Raw genomic sequence first — 17996 nt, 5'->3', positions numbered from 1 at the left:
ATGGCATATATTTGCAAACATGATGTAAAACTTTAAAAGCTTTATAAATTGTAATATTTTCCAATATTCCTTCCATAAAGACCTGAAACAACTTTATGAGAAAAGTAAATGTCATTACCATTTTGCACAGAGGGAAATAGGAATAGGAAGTTTGGTGAAGAACTCACGATCAAAAGCATGTTAGTGACAGTGCTGGGTATAGAACCCATATCTCCCAACTTTCTCCTGTGAATCATTGACCTGTGCATCCTTTCAAGCACTCTTTACTCAAGAGGGAGGGGATTACTGTTAAGTGCATGCTAGTACCTGATAGTACATGAATTCTCCAGTATGAAACAGACACTGTTGACATGTACCTGCTTTGTATTGGATGAATTTTAGGAGATTTCGGAAGCTTTGATGCTTCAATCCCAAGAAGCTGGATCCCACCATTATCTGAAGCTACAGCCAGGTAGTGTGAGCCTTGGCAAAAAGTAAGTGTCTTGACACTTCCTCCAATCCGAGAATATGTCAAAATTGATCTAAGGGGGGGGAGGGGAAGAGATAGGAAGCAGTTTCAAGTAGTGGCCCAATGTCTTAGCAAGCTCAAAAAAACAATTTAATATAATTTCACCTCTCCCACCACCTTAAAACAACAACTCTGCATGAAGACAATATTAAGGTTGCACAGTTGAGTGCTCCAAAATCAGGAAATCTCAAAGTCTAAGTTGCCCGCATAACCTTAATTCTCCCCCTTTGTGATATGCATTATGATACTCTTCAATTTCACGATCATTCTGTGCTACAGGTACAGAATAATAAAACCCCTACAATCTTACATACATATATGTAGCTTTTTTACAATACCTTAATCTGTCTATGAACATACATACTCTAATTTCATTATCATAATGGTCCTGCGCATCTTTACTGACTTCTTTTCTCTGTAAGATATGCATTTCAATAAATTATGTACCATGCATTTTCTCTTCATCCAACAGTACAAACTTCCTGAAGTGCATATCAGGGAATGAGGCAGTTAACTATGAAGCTCATTTAGCTGTAAATGTAGGTGATCTTAAGGTATCAGTACCAGCATATATTTCACCCATACATCAGAAGGATTTGCAATTACTTTGCCTATGTAATATTCCTCTTGTAGTTTCAATTAGACAGAAAGGAACAAAGATTCCTAGAAAATGAAGCATAAAATGTTATAGTTGCACACTTACATGTTCCATTTGAATATTTAAGATCTTCAGTATACTGTAGGAGTGGTTCAAGCTTAACTCTGAGTGTATTTAAATATTTTTGGTAAAAAAAAAAAAAAAAAAAATCCTACATATTCCAAGGAATTGTAAGTTACCTGGTCGTAGTGGTTTTTCCTTCCATTTTTTGACTGTTCCAGATTTTCACCGTGCCATCATTAGAGCATGTGGCAAAAATGGAATGTTCATCCGAGACTCGAATACGGTTCACTGCAGACTTGTGTTCATGAAGGTGAGCAACTAACAGCCCTTTAGGACGCCATCCTATGGAAAGAGCAATAGGAAATCAACCCCCAAAACCTAACACAAAGGAAATATGAAAATTCCCATCCCCATCCAAGTGATAAATTGTGAGAGGTTGCAGGCACGACACTAAAAAGATACTAGGCAGACTGCACATCGACACACCAGATTTAGGCACTCTTTACTGGTGCCAAAGAGAATGTTTTTAGGAGACCCAAAAGCAAGAGCAGCATTATTTTATTTATTTATCTTACACACATTTAAACAGATAGTCATTGGGACTGATCTGTGATGCTGGACCCAAAGGATCCTAGTGTGGGATTCCATACAATAGAAGCACATAGATGGGATTTAAAATATTTTATGGGTCAACAACCTCTTCTCTCAATCCACTGCTCCCCTCCCCATTTAATTCATGGGTGCAATGTTTAAAACCGATTAATGATTGTGGGCTTTCAGACCTCTGAAATCTAAACTGACATTACTCCACTGGCATTTAGAACAGCAGCAATGTGGAGTGCTATTCTCACATTTTCATTACTTGACACAGTGGAATAGAGGAAATGGTAGCAACTTCTGACAACAAGACTCTTAAGCTGTTCTGCTGAGAGCCTGCTCCAATAAAGCAAAGTGAAATACTCCCAAGCCTGGTGGGGAGGGGATGCTTCGCAAGGAAGCAAAGAGACAAAAGACAGCTGCTTACAGGCAACTCTAAAATTGATGGTGGGGCTGCTGCTAGCAGGAAGCTTGAAGAAGGGAAAACTGACTGTTAGCAGCAGTAGCTTAAAGCACATTAAAGAGACTAACCCAACCCTATTTCTATCAGAGGTTAATGCATCCTTCCTGCCTCTGATCTTAGAAAGAGCAGTACCCTGCCCTCTTGCTTCCAGTCATGTGTGGGCTGGGTCCATGCTACCTGGACTCAGCAAGATGGAGGGCTGAGAGAATCACACCCTCTTCCCCTCCCTTCTCCCCCCGCCCCCCATTATTGCTAGAACCTAGCAGGAGGGATTTACTTTTCCTTTGTTACAGGCACCTGGCATAGTAACTGAAATCCTTATTATCAGCAACAGCATCTCTGTGTGAGTCCTTATTGCTATCTCCTCCTGCCTAATGTAGCATTATTAGCCACTCCCAAATGTGGCTGGCAATCAGGAAGTGAGAGCAGGTTCCATAAAACTGAGAAGTATATCTAAAAACTAAACTGGGACTTTTTAAAAACAAAACACAGATTCAGAGTTATTACTAATAGGTTTTAGCAATATGCCAAATTACAGGGGAAGGGTGTAATTAAAGCAACCCCCCCTCCCCCCCGATTCTACAATAAAGCAAATTTACCAGAGTTTGGAGGACTGGAAGGGGGGTATTTTCTTTCAGAGATGTGACCTATGCACTAAATAACATTACACAAAGCCAGTCAAAGCACAGGAATATTGTAAAGTTATTGATCCACAACTGTAACACGAATCCCCTGTTCACCAGTTGGCAGTTCACCCGTGCCGCTTCCCGCCGCCCCCATTGGCCTGGGACTGCGAACCGCAGCCAGCGGGAGCTGTGATCGGCCTAACCTGCGGATGCGGCAGGTAAACAAACCGGCCCAGCCCACCAAGGTGCTTACCCTGGCGAGCCGCGTGCCAAAGGTTGCCGATCCCTGTTCTAAACTGACCCTGTTCTCAATGTTAAAGGTGAACTGAAAAGCTTGCTGATCAGAGTTCAAATCTCTTTCCCAGCAACAGTTACTGACAAATCAACTACACTGATGGACAACTGCATTCTCTGCACTGCTTGAAGTATTAGCAAGGTCATCTGTGATTGCAAGAGAACTGATGACTAGGTCTTGGCAGGTAGCTGAAGAAACTGATTTTAAATGAGCATTTATAATTTGCACGTCTACACATCCAGTGACATGGAATATAAAAAGGGTTTCTCTTTTTAAAAGTTTTAAAAATAAGACTTTTTAGGTGACCTTTAGGGAAAAGGTTCTGTTTTGACAGTGGAAATATTAAAAAGGAACCAGTCCAGATCAGCTTCTTAAAATCGCAGATTTCCTAACCCAGTAATTTCCTGTGTTCCTGGCATTTCAAATTTTCCCTTATGGTGAATGTAATTCGATCCAAGAGGTTTTACCTGTGGTCTAATGACACCTTAGTCCTGATCTTTACCTGTAGGAGGTGGTTTGCTCTCCCATTCAGCATTCTCCATCATCTGTTTGGCCATTCTTTCTGCATTGCACTGTTCTCGCTTCTGTTGGACTAACTGCTGAAGTTCAGTTTTGCAAGTAGTGATGCGTAACTGGTACGTGGAAGGTGAAGCTGTACTGCTTAAAACCTGTATGGTTGGTTTCCTGGTCTGGACAACTGTTCCATCAGTTGCCTGTATGCCATAAACAATTTAAACAAATGTTCACAGCTAAATCAGTCATGTGGTTAGCATGTCACGCTGACAAGAGCATGGAAGAATCATTTATCTTTTAATCTGTTAGTGATGAGTAAACATACAAATTCAAAATTAAGAACTGAATATTTGTACAAGTGAGTAACTGAATGCAGACACACAATTGGCCACAAGCCAAACTGCAACCACATTTAATGAAAGGGTTCCAAAGCCATCATAGAAAGTGGAGTCAATGTCTTAATTGCATAACAACTTTAAATACAAATTACTATTCAAAACACAGCACACAATTGTCTATTCGCTGTACACATTTTCGTGAAGAAAATATTTACTAATATTTCCTCAAGCAACTGTTGTAGGAGCAGTTACTGCAAATATACCTGTAATCACTATTGCCAACAAAGTGACAAAATTAGCTAACAATTATTTGTTTACATAAAACCAAAAAATTTTGACAAACTCCCATCAGAGTTCCAGAATGAATACTGATGTCACAGCTAGTTAGTAAGGCCCTAATCCTGCAAGGTGATCCATCCAGGCAGCCCCTAACATCCATACCAATTTTGGAAATCCTACAAACACATGCTCCAGAATACAAATCAATCTGTAATGAGGGATGGGAAAAATTTTCCCTATGAACAGGTTATTCCATCCATGTTTACGGCAGGGTTTCTTGCACCTTCCTCTGCATCTGGTATTAACCACTACTGGGTACAGTATTCTTTACCGTAGACAGACCACTGCTATGATCTGGTATGGTAACTGCTGCATTCCACTGAAGACACAGACAAAAGGGGTTCACCCAAAAGGAGATTACAGGGCCTAAATTCTTGAATTCTCAAAGGGTTTCCAAGAGCTTTACGGTCAGCATAATTTATTTAATGCATTGGCTAGTCTCCCCCAACACATCACTTAGAGATTCACTTTGGGATCATGCTGTTCATAGAACTTATTTTTTCCCATTTTTTTAAACTTTAAGCCCCAATATTCTGTTGAACAAAAGAGCCAAAAGGACAAAGAAACACTACATAAAATGGCTAAAAAAAAAAAAAAAAAAAAAAAAAAAAACCCTCTTTACACTGGTCCCAACACTATGTTCAGTGAGTAGATATTAAAGTGCTTGCTGCTATTTATATATTCAGATTAGATAAAAAATGCAAAAAAGCGAGGTCTTCAGAAATACCTGTGGAGAGGATGACAAATTGGCACAGATGCCAGCAGTGGACTCAGAACGAAGAGGTTTTCCAGTCTGTGCTGCTTCTTGATCAGCACTTTGCCCTTTAGGTATTGGCTGGGAGATGTTAGAAGGTTCCAAAGACCCAAACATACTTTTCCATTCTTCATTTACATTTGCTTCTTGTTTTACATTTTTTCTAGCTATAAGAAACAAACCAAAAAAGAAAGAATTAACATAAGATTTAATTCATTACAACAATCATTCAAATTGGTCATGACTTTAGCACTAAGTGTAACCCAATAAATACATGCGGATTTATTATGGAATTATTTAATCAAAGAAAAAAATGCATTATTGGGTTATTTAAAATCAGCTGGTAGGGATGTTAGAAGAAAGAAAGATTTAGACACCTAACAACTGGAAAATTCCTACTTAGCATTAGAAGAGCTTTATTGAAATAACATAATATTCTATTTGCATATTCTTAATCCTAAAGCTGACCCATTCATATAACTCATGCAAATCAGAGAGAATTTTTTTTAATGTAGAAGGGAAGTAGGATCAAGTCATAAATAATGATGTTCTTCCTACGAAAGGAAATCCAGTATTGGCACAGGAGAGAGACTAGTTCAGTGGTTCTTAACCTGGGGTACGTGCACCCCTGGGGGTACACAGAAGTCTTCTACGGAGTACATCATCTAGATATTTGCCTAGTTACATAAAAAGCACCAGCAAAGTCAGTACAAACTAAAATTTCATACAATGACTTGTTTATACTACTCTATATACTATAAACTGAAATGTAAATACAATATTTATATTATTTATAATTATATGGTAAAAATGAGAAAATAAGCAATTTTTCAATAATAGCGTGCTGTGATACTTTTGTAATCTTATGTCTGATTTTGTAAGCAAGTACTGTAATTTTTAAGTGAGGGGTACGCAAGACAAATCAGACTCCTGAATGGAGTACAGTACTCTGGAAAGGTAGAGAACCACTGGACTAGTTTATCATATGACACTAGGCAGATTACTGCTGGCATCAAATACTGTCATTTTCCAGCAAGGTAGCAGCCACCTCCGGATGGCTCAAGAATATAATTAAGAAATTTATTTTGAAAATTCCTTTTTGGGTCACTTAAAACTAAAAAAGAAGTAGAAACATGGGGCAAATTAACCCCAGACTAAGCCAATGCATAACGACTAAAGGCAAGATGCCTAATATCAATCAGTTTAAGGGAGAGAATTTATTAAAAGTATTGACTCCGCATATTAACTTGTAAACCCTCTCTATGACTGACTCCACAGGACCCAAAATTTGTGCTTATGTTTCCCCCCACCCAAATTTATGCGTATATTCTATATTTTTTATAATATACCACAAGGAGTTGACAGGCATTGTGCTTTTAAATGTCAAAGTCAGAAATCTTGAGATTCCCAAGGTGTAATAAAAATGCAAGCATGTGTGTGTGTGAGAGAGGGGAGCTGATGTGTTCACTGTAGGGCAAGTTGGAGTAGTGAGCTTTGGGGGATTTGTAGTAAGCAGAGTTCCAGGTAAAAAACAGACACAAATAGGAGAAGTGGAGGGAAGGTTGCAGCATCAGGGAGGAGTTGCACACACATGGGGGCATGATACAGTCAGAAGATTGGGAAAGAAATGGAAGCAATAGAAGACAGCAAGGTGTTTGAGTAGGTGTTTGGATGGGGGAGCTGAACAGTGTTGATGCAGAAAGCATTTGATGAGACATACCAAAAAACACTCCTAGAAACAACTCTTTTCCCCAGAGTTCGACCCTTTAAAAACACCTCAGACAAGTGGCCAACATATTCAAAGTGAAAAAAAATGGTCATCCCACTAAGGGACAGTAGAGGAAGTAGGGAGAAGAAAAGTGATGAAAAAAAGGTCATCTGTGACACTGAAAACCTGACCATTTATTTTTAATACAAACACTACTGATAGTCCATCTCACGTCACACAACCTTTGCTCATTACTGCCCCAGAGTTGTATAGAGTTAAATCCAGTTAGTTAGAAGTGAAAGACTCCACAGGCTATTATTAATCCATTGGAGCCAGCCAGTCCCCCAGTTTCTGACATTTCAAGTGACACCCCCTGTTTAGTGAAGTTTTGCTGGCTTTCTTATTACTATCATTATGAGTCCAGTGTTATTGCAAACAATTGTTTAAGCTGAAATACTCAGAACGTTTACTGAATATGTTCAAGAGTCAACTGCCCAACCCTCCTGAAAATAAAACAAAGAGATAAAACATGAGAATATACCAACCACGTTTGTCATCAGGCTCCTGCTTTGTTTTAACAAGATCAACTTGTCTTCCAGTTATTCCCAGAGTTGCCAAGTCAATAACCCCTTTTTGAGTGCTGTCATGCAGGTGGCTCTGGTCCACTATATTGGCCTTGGCTTTATTGGATTTTAACATAAAGTCCTTTAATGCTAACAGTTTGTCTTCTTCCTCCTCAGTCATACCCTACAACAAAACACATGGAGACAATTTTAAACAGAACTTCCATCAAGATATGGAGATACAGAAGTGGGATACATTATTGGTTCTTAATGAAGGGAGAGAACTCAAGACAGACTTCTATCATTTCAAACACATTTTGGGAAAGTTGCTACATTGTAAGGACAGTATTTTACACCCCCACCCCTCCACACACACCTCCCCTCCCCACAAGTTTGGATAGGGAGAAGGGATACAAAACTGCTAAAGGACAGAACTACTAACTGATATATCTGGCTTGTGGCCTATCACCAGGGATTTGAAGTCAGTGCACACTAGGAAAGAACTGACATAGGCTGAGTCTTCTCTACAGTTTCCATCTCTGTAGATGGGAGGTTCTCAAGGCCAGCCATTTCCATAAGGAGGATTACAGTGTTCCATCATTAGCCAGTCTCCTCCCCAATTATCTACCTGGAGGTACAATAAAGGAAATGGGCTCAAGGGCCCGTATCCCGCAGCTGGGAGGAAAGGGATTTAAAAACGGACTTTATACTCCTTGTACATTCAGTACTGCAAAGCCAGCCTACTTCACCCCATGCCGTCTCTCTGGTCAGGTGGAAGAGCACACCTCTGGGGTCTTGGAGTGGTTATGTCCTCTTTGTAAAGCTCTTTCCCTTCTCCTTTTTTACATGCAAGCCTCTAAACACCATAGCTCCCTCTTACCCTAGCCTGGTTGTCTCTCTCTATGGCAGACCTTTTCTAAAATGCCTCATTACCTTCTCAAGGCCTTCATTCTGCAAACTCAAGCACTGAAATCAATGGGACTTTTTGAGCAGTTTTTGGTATGATCAGAACCTTGGATTGTGAGCTCCTTGGGACAGGGACTGTATCTACCTGTGTGTCTGTACAAAACCTATCACACTAGAGCCTCACTGGCGTGTACTACTGCACTACAAATAAAGAATAATAATTACTTGGGAAAGTAGCTTCTTTAGCAGCTGTGCTATGGCTGGGTCCTCAGGGGGAGGACAATCAGGGCGAGTGCCATTCCTTTTCTTCTGACGCATATGAAGATGTCTGAAAAGGCTTGCGATGTCCTTTGATCTTAAAGCATAATCGAATATGGACCGACTTACTGGCTCTTTAAGGACACTCAACAGGACTATTTCTTTATCTATCTGCAATTCAGAAAAAGGGATCAACCAACAAGGAATGCATCATATATCTGTAGAAATACAAGACTTGTCCAATAGCTTTTGGCTATCAAAGGAGGAACAAGTTGCGATAATGTCTGTCTGGTTATAAGAAAAGCAACTTTTAAAAAGAATTAAGTGTTTTTATATATTTAAATCTTACTTAATACCATTATTTGTTGTAGTTACCATTTCATGAGACATAGATGTCTTTTACAGCATAAAATATTATTTCTATGTATTATAATGTAACAGGAAGTGAAAGATTATAAATCAGAATACTTCTCATTTTAAGATATACACAACAATATAAAACTTCTTTAAAAAGGCATTGCTTAAAATAATATTTTAGCAATAAGTTTCCTTACAGTCTTAACACCAGCACAGTTTGTTAAAACAAAGAATGTTAAGAATCAAATGTACTTTCAGAATACATGTTGTGATTATGTTTGGATTTCTCTTTGCTCAGACAATTGGGGCAAGCATTCAAAAAGAAACCTACAGTATTGTGCAAAAAGATGTGCCACTGCACACCATTTGGGCAGGCAATTATTGCAAACAGGATGATCTGCAACTGCTTCATCCTGCAAGGTGCTGACTACGCTGGCCCTGATCTGGCACAGCACTTAAGCATGTGAGTAGTCCCACTGAAGTCCCAAGTGCATTGATGACTAGCCAGCTGAAGTCAACAGGACTACTACTGTACTTAAAGTTAAGCATATATTTTAAGGCTTTTCTGGATCAGGGCCAGAATGCTCAGCATCTTACTGGACTGAAACCCAAGTGCACATAGCTATATGCACACAATAGACCTTGCTTGCACTTTTGCACATGAATCATTGGTCTTAAAAAAAATTACCCATAGCAGTTTTTATGGGCAGTTTATAATCACTTTCAGGTTCCTATGCACTAGCACAATGCTACAGTAACTTGGCTGCAAACACTGCAAGGAAATGCTTTGTTCAAAAATGATTCTATCGATCTTAGATGTAAAAACTTCTATTATTTGGATGAAGTTTGAAGTGATATTGTCCTTTAAAAATTTTTAAAGTTTCAATTCAGTTTTCAGATTAGGAAACTAATCAGATGCTCAGTTAGGAGCAGTTCAATTTTCTGACCTCTTGTAGCAGATGTTGATAGACTGGCAATGGAGTGAACATGAAACTTTTTTTTTTTTTAAAAACAGATATTATTGCAAAGACAGATCTAAATTTATGAACATACAGTATATATTCATGTCATTATGTAATCAATTACCTGTATTATCGGCTGAGTGATAAAAGGATGGAGATAAGGCATTAGCTTGCAGTAGACATCAGCAATATTTAAGTGCTGTGCTACCACAGTGATAAATCCAACTGCCCCATAACGTATCCAAAGGTTTGGATGGCATAGGAAGGGCGCTGGGGGGGAAAAAAAAAAAAAAAAAAAAAGTTAAAAAATGTATAATTTCAAATCTGTTCTTCAAATTGAAGAGACAGGACTGTCCTGTATTTGCCAGATGGAGATCCTCATTTCCCCTCCCCAAGTTCAGTCCCTCCTCCTCCAAAGTACCAAAGATTTCACAGATGGGGCCTGAAGTCAATGAGCTTCAGAACAGGCACTCAGGCCCAAATCCTCAAAGGCACGTAACTCCCTCTGATTTCAACTTAGGTGTCCTAAATAGCTTTGAGGATCAGGGCCCTCACTAAGGACCAACATCCTATTATGGAAGAGCACTGGTGACAGACTCGAGAAGGGAGTCAGCTCCAGAATAATAGAGGGAAAATAAATGAAAAAAATTGGGGAAAATTCTGCATGCACTCTTAAAAAATAAAATGGGGGAACATCACCACAATTGTTTGGGAAGTATGAGCCTCTGAGTCATGTAACCTAGTCTCCTGAATCATGGCAAGGCAGACAGTCCTCTCTAAAGTTTCCCCAAATATTTCAGTTACAGCCTTAAACATTTCTAATGATTGTGCAAATCTAACAATTAAAAATTTCAAATTATTCTAGAACCTTCTTTGGCAGCTTATTCCCTTGTATAATCCAGTTTTTACTAAATATTTCACATAAATGTTCTTTGCTGTAACCAACATGTTATTTCTTATTTAATCATCTGAAACTGACAGTTAAAGTTTCAGGTTGGTAAATTTATTTAAGCAGAAAGTGAGTCCTGACCTTAATTTTGGTAGCACTTCTACTGGAAGTATTGATTAAAAACAAAGTTCTAATCCAAGTGAATCTGGATTTTAATTGATATTTTACACCCTAATATCCACTTCAGATTATCTGTTTAATCAAAATGGTTATTTTAGAATTCTAAGCAACATGTTATTGCATTAGCAACAGCTTATTAAAAGTTAGGAAAATAATTTCCACCAGAACCTAAAGAAATTTGAGGTAGGGTCATATAATGGATAACTAAGCTAATAGTGAAACTACAGAATTAAGATTTTCTGTAGAAAAACCAAGATATTTTGAGCATTTTTTTAAACTTACCTATATCACAAGCAAATTCATAGATGTGTGGTTTCTGCAACAGCCCTAACTGGCACATACAGGTAAGAGCATTGAGGGCCTTAAAAATGACAAATTCTTCAGCATCACTGAGACCTTGCTGGAGTAGAGGTTTTAAAATTGATGAGCTTTGCCAGCCAACATAAGCAGCAACACCTAAAAGCCATAAAGTGTTATTGTAATGGGCAAGGTAACACCCCCAAAAAGCTAAGACAGCTGGGTAACAAACACTATATACAAAGGCAGTCCACATCTTCCTGGAAGTGATTTGATCATTTGTGTGGGGGCGGGGGCAGAACACCACAAATTCAAACACAAAACTGATAAGCTCATGCTATATTTGCAAAAGGCAAAGGCAAAACTCACAATAACTTCAATGGTGCAACATCAGGGCCATACTGAACCTCCACAAAAATCAAGAAAGCTGAAATGCTTCATACTTCAGGCTACTCTCCTCCATCAGTGTTTGCAGTTGGAAGCCAAAGAAACTTGTGCCCTTAAAATTACTTAGGCTCTTAAACACATACCTAGGCACCTAACTTGCAGTCCCTATTTTTGAACATTTGGGTCTGTGTGTATAACAAAGTTGGCAATAACTTTGTTAATGTACGGAAAGACTAAATAACTTTTAACTGTTAACAAGGAACCAATTTTGTTTTGAAATGAGAGATTTTATGCCACTCAGAAAAGTTTAATAAAAATACAATTTTAGCCCGCTGGTGCTGCAAACACATTTAAGCACATGAATAATCCTATTGAAGTGAATGGGATTATTCATGCAAATAAAGCTCTGTATCTGCTTAACCCAATTTTTTGGGGGGAGGGAGCTAACAGTTTTGTGTAATTCAAATACGATACTTTTTAAAAAGAAACAAAACAGCATTTACAGTTAAGTTCATTATAAATTTTAATCTAAAGTTGCAGCTACACAAATTTTCATATTAGTTTTACACAGCCTCGACCTCACCTAAATCAATTTTTTTATTCAACAGATTTAAAAGGTCTTGATTTAAATCACTCCATCCTGCTACCAAGAAGAAATAAAAAGACATGCATGAGCATTAAATTGCTTGCCTCTATGTCAGAGTTACTAAAATCTCTACAGGAGAAGCCCTCTTCTGTGACTGTAAAAATCTGTATGAACCTGCAGCAGTGTATTCAATTAACTGATTACATCTAAGCATGTTTCAGGCAAGAAACCGAGTACTTACCAACTATGCTGTCAAAGAAAGCTCCCCGAAGATGCCAGTCATTCTTATCATTCAGGAAGGTGATCATATGAGATAGGAGGACATCATTGGCTTTTTGACGTCCAAAGAAGACACAGAGACGTGTTATTCCATTTTCCATTAGCGTCTGTTTTACAATGTTTTCTGGGTCACTCAGCAGAGTAACAACTTTTTGCTGGACCATTTCATGCAAAGCCTGAAGCTCTGCAAGAGACACACAATAGAAAATTGAGTCAACATGAAACAAAATGTGTATTTGTCACCCACCATAAAATTAATTAAAATAATATGCAATTCTGAAGGACAGCTGACTCGGTGAAACAGTAATGCAACAGAATGACTAGGATTCTGAAGCCATGCTTATAAATGGATTCATACTCAGGCTCTGAATTGATAGAACTGGGGAAGCCATAGAAGCGTATTTCACTGATATGGATAAAAACATACCCCAAACAATCTAGTCTGTGCTTCCATTGAGGTGATCCACTTATCGCACTTATGGCTGAAGTAAGGATGTGGGAAAGCATCAAAATGAGTCAATTAGAGTATGTCTACACAGACAAAAAAACCCGCGGTTGGCCTGTGTCAGCTGACTCCGGCTCATGGGGCTCAGGCTGTGGGGCTGTTTCATTGCTGCGTGGTTTTCCAGACTCAGGCTGAAGCCCAGACTCTAGGACCATGAGGGGTGGAAGAGTCTCAGAGCTTGGGCTCCAGCCTGAGCGCAGAAGTCTACACGGCAATGAAACAGCCCTGCAAGCCCGAGTCGGCTGGCATGGGCCAGCCGTGGGTTTTTCTTTGCTGTGTAGACATACCCTTAGGGCAGGTCTACACTTACCTCTGTAGCGACTGATCCAGCAGGGGGTCGATTTATCGTGTCTAGTGAAGACGCGATATATCGACCGCCAAGCACTCTCCCATTGACTCCAGTATTCCACCAGAGCAAGAAGAGTAGGCGGAGTCGACAGGGGAGCGTCAGCAGTTGACCTACCGCAGCGAAGAAACTGTGGTAAGTAGCTCTAAGTACGTCAACTTCAGCTACACTATTTTCATAGCTGAAGTTGTGTAACTTAGGCCAAAGTAGCCCCCCCACTCCAGTGTAGACCAGGCCTTAGAGACAATGGTTCAACAGCGAACACAAAATGCTTTGTGGCAACAGAGTAATTGAAAATTCACTTGCTTGTCAGTAGCTTCACCTTTCCTAAACTGATGGCAGAGTTGAGGTTGTGTATTTTTAACAATCTGGACAGATTATCTTTTAGGAATATAGAGATAAATAAGCAGCATTGAAAGAAATCAGAGATTTCCAGTTTCATTAAATAAGTGAGCAATTATCCCCAAGCTACAAAGAGTGCTCTAAAATGGTAAACCACTATAACCATTCATTGCCAAGTCATGTGCTTGGGTATTTCTAGTCTATGGTTTAAATAAATGTGTAATTTTACAAAGAATTTCCTAACTATTAGATGGAACTTGATAATACAGGGCCAAGCCCCAAGAGATATTGAGTAAGGCTATGATCTGGTCGTGGAAGTCACAGAATCCATGACTTCCAGGGACCTACATGACTTCAGCCTGTGTGGTCGAGAGCTGCAGGATCCCCCACCACCCCGGGTGAACCCCGCAGCACCCAGAACGAGTCCAAGTCCCGCCCCCCCACACACAACTGTCTTGTAACCCGATATACATCTTTTAAAATAATGTAAAACTGTGAGGGCTCTGGGATGGGGCTGAGGATGAGGGTTTGGGGTATGGGAGGGGCTTGGGCAGAGGGGTAGGGTGAAGGATGAGGGGTTCATGGTGCAGGAGGGCTAGGGCAGAGGGTTGGAGTGCAGGGGGGATGAGGGTCTGGCTGGGGGTGCGGGCTCTGGGGTGGGGTAGGGCCACGGATGAGGAGTTTGGGGTGCACGCAACCCCCCCCAACCCTCTCCCCTCCGGCAGCACACTCACCTCGCACCATTGTCACTGCACATGCTCCTAGGACCCCTCTCAGGTCCAGGAAGCCCCCTTGCCTCCCTCTGTGGTGGATGCGGGGGCAGGACTGCCATCAAGTGGGCAAATCCTCCTACTGCTGCCCCTCACTATATAGACTCACTGGGGCTGGGGAATGGGGCTGCCCTTGCCCAGCGTGAGGCAGGAGCGGTGACTCTGGGTGGGGGAGCTCCTGTGCTAGTGGAGGGTCCGTCCGAGGCAGAAGGGCAGGATTAGGGTCAGGGTCAGCCTGCCCTAGCACTAGTGGTTGGGGGGGGGAGGAGGGCACTAGGACCCTGCAGCATCAACTGATGCCAGGAGCCAGCAGAGCTGAGTGCAGTGTGGAGCTGCAGTAGGCAGCCACCCACTTTCCAGGGCGCAGGCAGGGACACTCAGTGGAGGCATGCAGGGGTGGGGGAGAGACCTGGCCCCGAACATTAGTGGAGCCGGGCCCCCAAGCCCTGAATATTGTTGGAGCATGGGCCCATATAGCTTGCCACCCTGCCCGCAGCTCCTGGCTGACCTGGGAGGCGGGGGCACCCCACAGCTCTTGGCCCCACAGGCAGCGGGGGAACCCTGGGGCTGCAGTCAGCAGGAGTGCCCGCAGCCCCCAGCTGCTGCAGGCAGCTCCTAGCCTCTGCGCAGCTGCCCCGCTTGTGGCAGTGTGGGGACCCCAGAGAGCCTCATTTTGTCACTGATATTTTTAGTAAAGTCACAGACAGGTCACAGCTTCCATGAATTTTTCTTTTTTTGGCCGTGACCTGTCTGTGATTTTTACTAAAAATCTCTGTAACAAAATCTTAGCCTTAATAATGAGCACCCAGAATTGAAATCAACAGAAAATTTAAGAACTCAGCACTACAGGCTTTTACCCATAAGTAAGCAACCCATACATAAGTTACATTACCTGTGTCATAGTTTTCACTGGGATGTGACACTTCATCCATTTCTTCACTGGTCGGCTCATTTTCCATGTTCAGATTTTTCAGCTGTACTAATTCCAGAAATCTCAGAGCCGTTTCTGCTAACAGTGCTATGTTTTCTGTAATGATAAACATTTACAACCATAATTTTTTTTCCATTTTAAACTGTGTAAATCTGGTGCTTGCAGATGGAAAGAATTACTACTACTGACAAGAACCAGGCACTGTGGGCAAATGCTATACTACATGCTCTGTCAACACAATGTGACCTGGTACATTCCTGCAATTGTAGCTCCAGTAAAACTGCCAGGTGAATCAAACTGTGTGGTACTTTAGTGATCTGAGAAGTTGGAGAAGAAATGAAGAAGTTAAAACGAAACCAGGTTCATTGATAACATAAGCAGAACTATTTTTACAGAACGAAAAAGCTAATAGACTAGCCCAACAGGTCACCCAACCTCAGGCTAATGATTAATAACCTGAGAGAATTAAATGCCATTAAATTCAAATTACCCAACAGGATAGTAAGTGCTTGCATCACAACAAATTTGTTCAGGGACATGAATGTTTGTGGGTAAAACACAAACCTTTGTAGAATGTCTAGACTAGCATTTACTATCAGCTTGGTTAACTTGAGTTAATTGACAATCAGTTAACTCACCTTTAAAAACAAGACCACAAAGCCTGGGTATGGCAGAAGAGTGCAGCAGGCCCTGCTTACCCACCCAAATACAGCCTGACTGTTGCGGTAAGTACTGAGAACTTCCCTTGTTACCATTCCTGCCTCTCTGAGGAAAGAGGGGTTCCCTGTTGCTGCCTCTAGTGCTTCCAAAGGTCCTTGTTGCCACTCTGAGGTGGTGGGGGGGCCTTGCCTCTCCTGCCACAAGGAGCCCTGTGCTGTAGTGTTCCTAGGGCCTCAATCCAGCTCTGGCAAAGGAATACTGACATTACCAATATGCAACATTCTACAAGCTGCTTTATTAGAAAACATTATATGGCTTTGCATGTACAACTGAAATAAAAGAGTAGTTTCTACCAAAAAGTTATGTCACCTAAAGTAGTGAGCACTGATAGTGCTGCTGACAAACTTTTACACTTAAAAGCATGAAACTCCCACTAAAATCAACAGCAACTTCATAAATGAACATAAGAACGGCCATACTGGATCAGACCAAAGATCCATCTTGCCCAGGATCCTGTCTTCTGGCAGTGACCAATGCCAGGTGCCCCAGAGGGAATGAACAGAACAGGTAATCATCAAGTGATCTATCCCGTCGCCCATTCCCAGCTTCTGGCAAACAGAAGTTAGGGACACCATCTCTGCCCATTCTGGATAATAGCCATTGATGGACCTATCCTGCATGAATGTATCTAGTTCTTTTTTGAAACCTGTATAGTCTTGGTCTTCACAACATAAGGTTGACTTTGCGTTCTGTGAAGAAATATTTTCTTTTGTTTGTTTTAAACCTACTGCCTATTCATTTCATTTGGTGACTCCTAGTTCTTGTTATGAGAGAGTAAATAACACTTCCTTATTTACTTTCTCCACACCAGTCATTATTTTATAGACCTCTATCATATCCCCCTTTAGTCGTCTCTTTTACAAACTGAAAAGTCCCAGTCTTATTAATCAATCCTCGTATGGAAGCTGTTCTATACCCCTAATCATTTTGTTGCCCTTTTTTAAACCTTTCCCAATTCCAATATAATCTTTTTTGAGATGGGGCAACCACATCTGCACGCCGGATTCAAGATGTGGGCGTACCATGGATTTATATAGCGGCAATGTGATATTTTCTGTCTTATTATCTATCCCTTTCTTAATAATACCCAACATTCTATTAGTTTTTTTGACTGCCTCTGCACATTATGGATACTTCTCTGAAAACATCCACTCAATGATGCCAAGATCTCTCTCTTGAGCAGTAACAGCTCATTTAGATCCCATCATTTTATATGTATAGTTGGGATTGTTTTTCAATGTGCATTACTTTGCATTTATCAACACTGAATTGCCATTTTGTTGCCCAGTCACTCAGTTTTGTGAGATCCCTTTGTAGCTCTTCACAGTCTGCTTTGAACTTAACTATCTTGAATAGTTTTGTATCATCGGCAAATTTTGCCACATCACTGTTTACCCCTTTTTCCAGATCATTTATGAATATATTGAACAGTACTGGTCCCATTACAGACCCCTGGGGGACACCACTATTTACCATTCTCCATTCTGAAAACTGACCATTTATTCCTACTCTTTGTTTCCTATCTTTTAACCAGTTATCAATCCATGAGAGAACCTTCCCTTTCATCCCATGACAGCTTACTTAAGAGCCTATGGTGAGAGACCTTCTCAAAGGCTTTCTGAAAATCTAAGTATACTATATCCACTGGATCCCCCTTGTCCACATTTGTTGATCCCTCAAATAATTCTAGTAGTTTGATGAGGCATGATTTCCCTTTACAAAAACCATGTTGACTCTTCCCCAACAAATTATGTTCATCTATGTGTCTGACAATTCTGTTCTTTACTAGAATTTCAACCAGCTTGCCCGGTACTGAAGTCAGGCTTACTGGCCTGTAATTACCAGGCTCATCTCTGGAGCCCTTTTTAAAAATTGGTGTCACAATAGCTATCCTCCAGTCATTTAGTAGAGAAGCT

The 17996-nt window shown here is 40.7% G+C and overlaps 1 protein-coding gene across 1 annotated transcript in view; it reads right to left on the bottom strand.

Moving 5' to 3' along the window:
• The window catches only part of PIK3R4 (phosphoinositide-3-kinase regulatory subunit 4), a 30858-nt gene that overhangs the window by 7391 nt on the left and 5471 nt on the right, over nt 1-17996 (bottom strand). Inside the window, exons 5-14 of the mRNA XM_054019739.1 lie at nt 15322-15456; nt 12429-12650; nt 11200-11373; nt 9973-10118; nt 8497-8700; nt 7348-7549; nt 5068-5261; nt 3653-3863; nt 1346-1511; nt 357-521 (exon numbers count right to left, since the gene is read on the bottom strand). Coding sequence (XP_053875714.1) covers nt 357-521; nt 1346-1511; nt 3653-3863; nt 5068-5261; nt 7348-7549; nt 8497-8700; nt 9973-10118; nt 11200-11373; nt 12429-12650; nt 15322-15456 — 1819 coding nt within the window. The remainder of the gene's footprint in view (nt 1-356; nt 522-1345; nt 1512-3652; nt 3864-5067; nt 5262-7347; nt 7550-8496; nt 8701-9972; nt 10119-11199; nt 11374-12428; nt 12651-15321; nt 15457-17996) is intronic.

Source organism: Malaclemys terrapin, chromosome 2 (genome assembly GCF_027887155.1).
Source record: "Malaclemys terrapin pileata isolate rMalTer1 chromosome 2, rMalTer1.hap1, whole genome shotgun sequence".
NCBI lineage: Eukaryota > Metazoa > Chordata > Testudines > Emydidae > Malaclemys > Malaclemys terrapin.
Note: the sequence above shows the minus strand (reverse complement) of the source record. Positions and strands in the feature narration are given on the sequence as shown.